At 40.9% G+C, this 10,026-nt stretch overlaps 1 protein-coding gene across 1 annotated transcript; it reads left to right on the top strand.

The window, feature by feature from the left end:
* The first annotated feature begins 354 nt into the window (after window positions 1-354).
* Ndp (norrin cystine knot growth factor NDP) lies at window positions 355-8,330 on the top strand. The gene is made up of 2 exons (XM_077107727.1): window positions 355-528; window positions 8,103-8,330. Exons 1-2 carry the CDS (start codon window positions 355-357, stop codon window positions 8,328-8,330), a joined length of 402 nt encoding a protein of 133 aa, XP_076963842.1.
* Window positions 8,331-10,026: the final 1,696 nt, after the last annotated feature.

Raw genomic sequence — 10,026 nt, 5'->3', positions numbered from 1 at the left:
GAATGACAGTTTATGCTAATAACACTCTAGAAACCAATATTCTCCACCCAAAATGGCATGGAAAAAATTCTACCTAATACCTCCTAGGTTCCATTAATATTTCTGGGTAAATATTTCTGGGGAAAATAATACCTATTTTCATTCCAGCTGTGCAGCAGATACTATGATGATGGATTCCAAGTGCAAAGAGTAAGACAAAACTCTGGCATACAAAGGACAATGACAACCATAAAGCTTCAGCCAGATCCTGCCCTTGTCTTGAAAGGAACTGGATCCTAGGACTCGAAGGCATAGCCAATTTTTTGTCCTCTGCCTCCCTCTGCTGTTCTTCTGGAGAAGTTTTCCCTCACAACAATGAGAAATCATGTTCTAGCTGCATCTTTTTCTATGCTCTCCCTGCTGGCGATAATGGGAGATACAGACAGCAAGACAGACAGCTCATTCATGATGGATTCAGACCCTCGACGCTGTATGAGGCACCACTATGTCGATTCTATCAGTCACCCATTGTACAAGTGTAGCTCAAAGGTAAGATCAACGTCTCTGGGAGTATAGCACCATGCTCTCCATAAAAGAAAGAAAGAAAGAAACCCAAAAAAGGGAAGCCATATTTCTTTGTCAGGGGATGGAGAACTAGAGTCATAGTCCAAACCTAGGGCTTGTGGGAGGATCCTTTTTGAAGATTTTCCACAATGCATTGCACTATTGTCAGCCCAATCAAGCACGTGTACACCATGGATGGTTGTCTTTGTCCCTGCCTGTGAAATTCATGAGCAATAGTGTCCTTGTTCAAGAAAGGAAAATGGATCCTGCAAATTATTGTAACTCCTTCTACCTCTGATAAAGAGAAAGGGAATGCAACATATGGCTGAACAGTAGAACATATTTCTCGGAGGGCTCTTCAGGGAGTTTCCTGGTAAAATAGTCAGTAACTGTCTCTGTGGTCTGAGCCTTTTTCTCCTTGTGCCACGTTGATGTTAAAATGATTTCAAAAGATAATATGGTGATTTTATAGTTGATCATTTTATATTGGTTATCCAAATCATTCTTGTTTGGAGTAGGTGGCATGTTTTTCACAGAGGCAACTGCTTCAGTGTTGAGACAAGGTGTGAGAAGGAAGATCATGCTTAAAAGACCACCAAGAATGGCCAGCCACATGGGCCACCCAGAAGGCAGGCACACTGGAGGGTGGAATGGCCTCCAAATGAGAGTTCTCATGACTGTCACTGCCCCCAGTCACATGAAAATTTGTCCACACTTGGTAAATAAGAATTTGTTTAGCTCAACCCCAGAGATTGTCAGTTAGTCCTGAGACTAAAACCACTTAAGCATTCTCATATGGCAAGTATTTTTTAAATTGAAAGTATAATTAAGAATTTTTTTGTAATATCAACCAGGAGAATTGAGACCATATAAGTCAATCTCTCCACCCTCTATTTAAAAACATCATGACTTCAGTCTGCTTTTAAATTTTCCATAACTTCCATGATTATAGCCCAATGAAGATGATTTGTTTTAGTTTTGGGGGATCAAAATTTGACTTAAATCACTTTAACCATTATATTAATAAGACCTATGACTGTGGAGGAAAATAGAAATTTTCCATTTAAGAAAAATGTCCTGGCTCTTATTTGTACCAAAACTAAAAAAAAAAAAATGTAGTCAATAGACAAATGTAAATTTCTGCAAGGCTAAAATCCCTTCTTAGGAAAAGGAAACTAGGGACTGGGGGTGGAGCTTAGTTCTAGTGTGAAGCCCTGGATTAGATCCCCAGCACAGCACAAAACAAACAACAACAAAAGGAAAACAAAATTAGGGAAAAAATACAAGAAGTATTTTTACAACTATGATTGCTTAGAAATTGCAGGCCCAAGTAAGGATGACGAGAGTAATTGTTTGTTTCTCTTCTCTTCCCCATTCAGAAGCACACAGCACTAATATTTAATATTGCTTATTCCACAGATGAACTCTCCATTGTTGAGTTATTCATAGTTGTGATTCTTTTAAAAATAGAAAGGAATTAAAATTATTTCAAAGAAAGTGATATTGTAAAAGTAGGAAAGAACATAGAAAAGGGGCATCTGTAAAATCTCATAGAAGGGCTGGGGATGTGGCTCAGGGGTAGAGCGCTTGCCTGACATTCATGAGGCCCTGGGTTTCATCCCCAGAACTTAAAAAAAAAAGAAACTCAAAAATAGTCTGAAAAGTCTGGAAAGATTCAGGCAAAATGCTTTAGCAACTACCACACTGACCTGAAGAAGGTCACACAAGAAACATTGTTAACTCCAATTTACAGACCTGGAGCATGATTCATGGAAACAGACTTTATAGTCTACTGTTGTTCACCTTTGTTTTTTTTCCAGAATGCCACAGTAAATGACAGTGCAAAATTGTGATAATAGGAGAAATGTTTGTAATTTCATGGGAACAATCTGTTTTCAAACATCTCAAACTCTCCCAAATATAGCAATAGTTTTATGTAAATGGTGCTTATAATTATAAACCTTTCTTCGTTGGCCATAAAATATGCTTGGCAGAATATCAGCTACTCAGACCTTTTCCGGATTAGATTTTCTCTATGTATCCAGCAAGAAATTGTTTTCATTTGGAAATATTCTATAATTCTTAACTTTTAGACTCAGGCTGATCTTCTCTCTTAATAGGTCTCATTTAATGAGATTGTTTGCCTTTAGAGACTTGGGATAAAACATTTAGCCCATGTCTAGAGGGAAGGGGCTAAGGTAGGTTTTTCTTGTCTACAAATATTTTCCCTGACATCATGGCCAAGGCCATTATTTAGTAGATACTTGCCTACTGTATGAAATATATATATATATATATATATAATGCATATAGAATGTAGGAGCCACTATTTAGAAATCTAGTCCCAATTTTTGGCCTGATGGCAATGATTACTCTACCAACAATAATAATTGATATCCAGCAATTTTTCTACAAAAAATAAATAACAGTGAAAGTTTTTCTGGAAACTTTCAGTATTCACCCTAGCCCTGAACTTGCACTTGGCCAGTCCCAGGATCCTGTTGCCCATATCCTAGCAATTCAGAAAAGGGCAGAGACAGAGTCAGGTTAAAGAGTTTGAACCACCAAGGAGAAGAGTATAGTCACAGTTTAGGATGTACCTAATGACTTTGTAAGTAGGGACACCTCCTGGGCTTGGGTACAAAAGGTCCTGGGAGGGGCAAGTTCATTTGTAGCCTTCTCAGGAGACCAGGTTAAATTCTCTAATTTACACACAAAAACTAAATTCTTAGTGAGTAAAGGCTGTTGAGCAAACACACAGGAGGTCAGTGGTTAGGGGAAATGGGCTGCTAGAAAATGTTTAAGGGAATCCGTGCTTTGTTGTCAGAGTCCTTGTTCCCAATTCCAGCTTCATGGCTTGCCAGATAGGTGACTTTGGGAAGGCTAAGCCATTCTTTGATGCCCCAATTTCTTCCCATGCAAAATGGATTCATCTATTTGAGGGCAAGGGTATGTCCACATGTCAGCGAGAGTATTTGTAAAATGGCCAGCACAATGTCCAACATAGAATAGACATTTAATAAATGATATTATGATCTTGATGAAGAAGTTATAAACTAGACAGGTGTTTCCACTCACTTTTCTATTTCAGTCACCACTGAGATCTCAATAACTGTTGGGATCTCCTATAGCCTTAAAGGATTAGGAAAATGAACCTCATTGTGGTTTTCACTGGACAGAGTGTGAGGTAATAGAGCAAAGTGAATGTAAGCCACTAACCTGGGTGCTAAGAGGCAAGATAAAAGTAAAAGAGAAATAGATCCTGCTGTCTGACCTCCCTTATCAGGTGAGTGCAGGAAAGAGGGACTATGGGTGGTGGTGGTGGTGGGAGATGAGTTCTGGTCCTGAGCCAAGGAAGGGTTTCAGGAAGCCAGGTTGGGAAAGTGAGCTGGTAGGACAGGTCTGTGCAGACTGAGCTGAGTGAGAAGTGGGAGATGGTGGGCCCAAGTGAGGGTGTGGATCTAAGGCACAGTTATCTGAACTCTTAAGGGCTATAGGAATGGGAGGTGCCCAAAAGGCATCAAGGAAGGAGAAGGTAGAGGGCTTAGGGGACAAAGTCTATGAAAATTTCCAGAGGAAAATGGACCTGGCATGCCAAGGGCTGATCCTCAGGATCTAGAGGGAGCTGTTTGGAACCCCTCAAGCTATCTCCTATTGCTACCCAGAAAGTTTATAGTATGGTAGGAGAAATGAAGGGATTCAGGAACACAACACAATTGATCATTTGAAATATGACTCGGTTTTAAAAATGGGAACATTTATACTGAATGCCAACTATATACAGGCACTGTGGGAGGTGATGGACACAAAAAGTGGAAAGAAAGAAAGGACAGGAAGAAAGTGGAAAGAAGGAAGGAAGGAAGGGAGAGAGGAAGGGAGGGAGGGAGGGAGGGAAAAGAGGGAGAGAGAAGGAAGAAAGAAAAATAAAGAGTGAGGGGAGAGGTAGTTTACACTCATAATGCTTACCAAAACAAGGGAGAGAGGAACAGAAACTCATACACAGAAGAACCTGTGCACAAAGGCCTCTTAATGCCAGTTGGATTGGTGACCCTAGTGATAGTATCAGATTCCAGTTGGAGTGAGCTGTGTTTCCACTCAAACTTTCAAAGCTCCCTCTACCCCATGCTGATTTGTTCCCTGGTTGCTATTTTGTTGGTGTCCTCAGCCTGGCACAGACCCTTTGGAGGTTGAGCTGGGTCCCTGGAGATTAGCTAAACAGTCATTTATTGAGGCTGCTGGTGAAGGAAAGAATGGGAGAAGAGTCATGGGTGAATCTTATTACCCAGGGGAAAGGGGGTACCCTATAAATAGGGGTACACAGTGTTCACTGGTGAGGAAAAAAAATATGTTTCCTACTCAGTTGAAGTAAAATAGCCCAAATGTTGGTTTAATGTGGGGACTCCTAGTCACTTAGAGCTTGGAAGATTTAGCTCTGCTTAAACTTGGGGATGATGATGCTGTGTTCCATGAAGCCCATAGGCAAAAAGTTAGGAGGCTGGGTGTGGCTCAGTGGTAGATCACTTGCTAGCATGCCTGAGGCTCTGGGTTCCATCCCCAGGAAGGAAAATAAGAGAAAAAGAAGAGAGGAAGGAAAGAAGGGGGAAGGAGGGAAGGAGATGGAGAGAGGGAGGGAAGGAGATGGAGAGAGGGAGGGAAGGAGATAGAAGGAGAGAGGGAAGGAGATGGGGGGAAAGGAAAGGAAGAACAAAAGAAAAAGAAAGGAAGGAAAAGAGGGAGGGGAAAGTAAAGGTAAGGAAGAAAGAAAGAGGTTAGACATGGTCAGGGCTCCCAGAGGCAGCTCAGTGTAGATTAGAGAAGAGTGTAAGTCAGCTCGTGTTTTGGGAAAACCTCGTATCATGAGGCAGGTATTACAGTGGTTTAGATAGAGAGCTTGGATTCAGATAGAGCTAGCTTTGATTCCAGATCTGCCTTTTTCTAGATATGTGAATTTGGGCAAGTAACTGAAATTCTCTAAAGCCTCAATTTGCTGATCTTCAATAGTATCACAGATCACTGTAGTATCTTTTTTTAAAAAATTAGTTGTTGACAGATCTTTATTTTTATTTATTTATTTTTATGCAGTGCTGAGAATCAAACCCAGTGTCTCATTTATGCTAGGCAAACACTCTACCACTGAGCTACAACCCCAGTCCCCTTTGTATTACCCTTTGTGTAGTATTGTGATAAGCATGCAATGTACTACCCATGTTGTAAGCACTCAATACTATTAGCTAAATGGTTGCTCCTAGTGATCCATCTAGAGAAGAGCCCTCAAACTTAAATAAGTCCAGAGTCTTGCTGTTCAAATTGTGGTTGTTGGCATAGCATTATCTCCATCAACTGTAATCTCATGAAAAATACAGAATCTCAGAATCTCTTTGAATTACTTAAGAGAAACCTCCATTTTGACAACAACTCAGATAATTCACATGCACATTGAGCCAGATGTTCATTAAGTGCTGAAACACAGATGAGGCATGACTGAGGCTAAAATGTGAGCTATCAGGAGTAAACACAGAAAGTAAATGGTTATCCTTCCCCTGCTAATTGATACCCATTTATGGATCTTATCTTCCAAACTCCTGCCTTGTCCCCACCACACACACAATAGATTTCCAAATATTTTGAGCTGAGATCTATATACTAAGATATCTTAGAGACAGTGTGTGTGTGTGTGTGTGTGTGTGTGTGTGTGTGTGTGTGTTGAGAACATCAAGGGTCCAATAATTGTTTCATGATGATGTTGTGTCACATGAAGCCTATAACAAAAAGGAGGGGGCATTTGAATTTGGCTAAAGAGGATAGGTGGGCTTTCCTTAGGCTGAGCCAGGCAGCAAGGACATTCCTGGGAGAAGCAAGACAAGAGAAAAGGCCAGAGGCAGGAGAATTTGGGGCAGTTCCATGGACTCCTAAGTAATTAAGCTTGATGCAGCAGGGACAGCTGTCAGTAGGACTGAAACAGATACTTGACACCCAGGTCATGGAGGGCCTTGACTCCTGTTCAAGATTTTGAACTTGTTTTGAAGGTTAGGGGCAGCTACCCTGAAGGTGTTTATTGTATATGGTTGGGCATTATTCTTGTGCAGAAAGTCCAAGTTCTGAGGAAGAAGGGCCAGGTCCATTGCAGGTGGCCCCAGGTCCTTTGGTGCTGTAATTCTTATCCTTCATAGTGGGCTGGACTTGGAGCTTGGCACCCTGAAAGCTTTTAGTGAAATCATAATTAGGTTAGCTCATCTGTAAATGGCCCTACACTACTAACTTGGTCATTTTAGTATGGGCATCTAATGGCCTGATCTGTTAGGTCTATGTTTGGCTCATGTGTGTCTGTATCACACATTTCCTAAGTCTGTTGGCACAGGATCACTGTATCCACCCAAAACTGGATCTCTAAAGACTCCATTTTGGGAAAGGACTTTTTTTCCCCCTCTGATGCTAAGGATCAAACCTAGGGCCTTGCTCATGCTAGGTAAGAATACTGACACTGAGCTAGATCCTCAACCTTAGGGAGGTGACTTTGAATAACTGCTTAATCTCCCTAAGATGATCTACATTAGAGATCAACAAATTTAACACTGCTCCAAGGTGAAATGTAAAACAGACATGGGGAGAAGGAACCAGAAAAGATCTTAGATATCTCTTTCTCTCTCCCCTTCTCTAATTGGAGAAATGGGGATAGACACTAGGGACTGGCCCATATACTATAGACCTATGACATAATCTCCCCAAAACTGTTTTAGATCATGTTTATTTTGCCTATCAGTATGAAAAAGAAAGCAGAATAGAATTAAAAGCTTTAATAAAATCCAAACAGATTACAGCTGCCATTTTCTATCTGCCTGTATGATCTTTCAGAAAAAATAAATCAGTTGCTCTAATCCAACTTATTCTTTCCCAAGCCCTACTTTTTCTTCTTCTTCTTCTACTATCTCATATTTCCTTTGTAGATGCTAAGTGATTGTTCAATTTATCCCCAGCATCTTCTCAGATAATGATATTAATGATCTATAATTATCAGAAGTCATCTTTTCCTTCTTTTGGAAAGATAGGCTAACCATTCCCTTCTTTTAATCTTTGAGTGTTTAATTATGCCCTATAGGATGATGTCAGAGGTAATAGCTGGTATCTTCAATCCCTGAAATATCCAAAACATCATAAGGTAAATGTCAAAAGGTTTCATGCATATATATGTATTCTTTGATCTTTTGTTTGAACAGTTCCACTTTTATGATCTTGCTATTGGTTCTGGAATTACAGGGCAACTTGCTTGAAATTCACCAAGCAAGACTCTGCCACATAAACATTGGTGTTGACATCCGCCCCCCTCCCCCCAGTATTAGGGATCTAACCCAGCACCTCTGCATGCAAGTCTTCTACCATTAAGCTATGCCTCCAGCTCTGATGTGTTGATTTTGTTTTTAGAGTTTACCAGATGATTTTATTATGCAACCAGGAATGAGACCCATGGGTCTATCTAGCAGCAATTGGCAAGCAGTGTTAGGGCTTTTCAAAGGATGCTGTGGTACCTGACTGAGGGTAACCATCTCTTCTCATTTCCCCAGATGGTGCTCCTGGCCAGGTGTGAGGGGCACTGCAGCCAGGCATCACGCTCTGAGCCCTTGGTGTCCTTCAGCACTGTCCTCAAGCAGCCTTTCCGTTCTTCCTGTCACTGCTGCCGGCCCCAGACCTCGAAGCTGAAGGCTCTGCGGCTGCGCTGTTCCGGGGGCATGCGACTCACCGCCACCTACCGGTACATCCTCTCCTGTCACTGCGAGGAATGTAGCTCCTGAGACCTGCTGCTGGGACAACCACAGAGGCAGTTCAAACATCCAGGAGAGGACTGGCAAGAAAAGAGTTACGGCAAATAAAGATGCAGTCATTCCCAGGGGATTCTGCATATTCTAGTAATAAAGACTCAATGCGCTTCTTGACAGACAGCTACTCTGGGAACTTGTTTTCAGTTCCCATCTTCTTTCCCTGGTACATTTTCTTTTGGTTCCTTTTCAGATTCAGGCACTTCCCCTCTTGGCTCTAAATGCTGTTTGGGTTTCCAGCAATTCTGCACTAGTGGGAAAAAGTGGGGCCCCGTGCAAGAGTGTGTCAGGCTGTCACTGTTTGGTACATTTAGGGAAGAATTTGCTTTGGAAGGCAGGAAAGCTCAACTCTTCCTAGGACATCTTTCATTATATATTTTTAAAATCTTGTCATTATGATCCAAGGTTGCCATGGCCACTAAAAGTTACCAATTTCAAATTCCAGACGCCAAGCATGTGGATATGTTTAGCAAGGTTTACTCACAGACAGCTAACTGACATTAAAATAACTAACAAACGGATTCTGTCATGTGATGCTGGGACTCTTGACAGCTCTAATTATTATTCAGAAGCAACTTTGGGGAGGTAAAGGTGGCATAAAAATTTGTCACTTTAAGGCTCTTGTGGATAAATTATGATAAAATTTTGTAAGGGAGCAAACTTTTAAAGACTTGCACAGATATGGATCCTGCACTGACTTTGGAAAAGGCATATATGTACTAGTGGCATGGAGAAGGCACTGTACTCATGCATGCAAATTAGACAACCAAGTCTGAATCTATTTGTGGGTGTGCTATAGCTTTAACCATGTTGCAGGCATCATTCTTTAACGTCCACTTGTCCATGTGAGACTGGTTGCCATAATGGTGGCCTGGCTCATCTTCTGAACATTTGGTTTGAATATATTTTGGTCATTGAGGCTCAAATTTTGAGTTATTCCCATGTTTTGAAATAAAAAGAGAATACTTTCAAAAATTTGGCTGTGTAGGTATTGTTTTTCTTGTTTCTTTCTCTTCAATGTTGTATGGTGATGTGAATTGTAAGATTAATGTAGCTGGTGCTTGGCCATATCCTTTAATATGGAAGGAAGGTCCAAAAAAGAGGGAGATGTGATTCCAGAATGAATGGTGGACACAGTTTTAAAACATCAGAGTATTAAGGTTGTGAGGGCTTAAGAAATTTGGCTAGTGTCAAAGTTTAGCCTGTTGAAGGAAGACAAAATCTGATGCATTCTAGCATCCTTAGATGCTATGGAGAGAAACAGAGAAGCCACCTCCTTTTTAATCTCAGAAGGCAATAGTATCTCTAAGTGAATCTAAAGAGTGAACAGGAAGACACAAACAATAGTTTCTGTGCCATTGACAGTCCAGTGCTCTGAATGCAATATTGTTACTGAGCATTACAAGAATACTCATAATTCTAGCATAGTGCTATGTCCACTCTAGGTATCTCAATACTGACCCAAACTTGACAACTTGGTTTCCAAGGCAACCTTGACGCCATGCTGTCCTGGTTAACCAGAGATGACAGTGCTTCCCACTGTTAGCACTGCTAACCTGTGAATTACTTTTCCTGTAGAGATGATGATTTTGTATGCTCTTTGGCACCACTTTCACACATTTTTTTTTTGTTTAGAAAACCAGCAGGGTTAAATTTGTATTTGTGACTTTGA

Source organism: Callospermophilus lateralis, chromosome X, assembly GCF_048772815.1.
Source record: "Callospermophilus lateralis isolate mCalLat2 chromosome X, mCalLat2.hap1, whole genome shotgun sequence".
NCBI classification, from domain to species: Eukaryota; Metazoa; Chordata; class Mammalia; order Rodentia; family Sciuridae; genus Callospermophilus; species Callospermophilus lateralis.
Note: the sequence above shows the minus strand (reverse complement) of the source record. Positions and strands in the feature narration are given on the sequence as shown.

Excerpts from the sequence above, each read along its gene's own strand:
- Ndp (XM_077107727.1), top strand. The coding sequence starts at position 355 with ATGAGAAATCATGTTCTAGCTGCATCTTTTTCTATGCTCTCCCTGCTG. Across the intron at positions 529-8,102 it reads TGTACAAGTGTAGCTCAAAG|ATGGTGCTCCTGGCCAGGTG; the intron begins GTAAGATCAACG and ends TCATTTCCCCAG.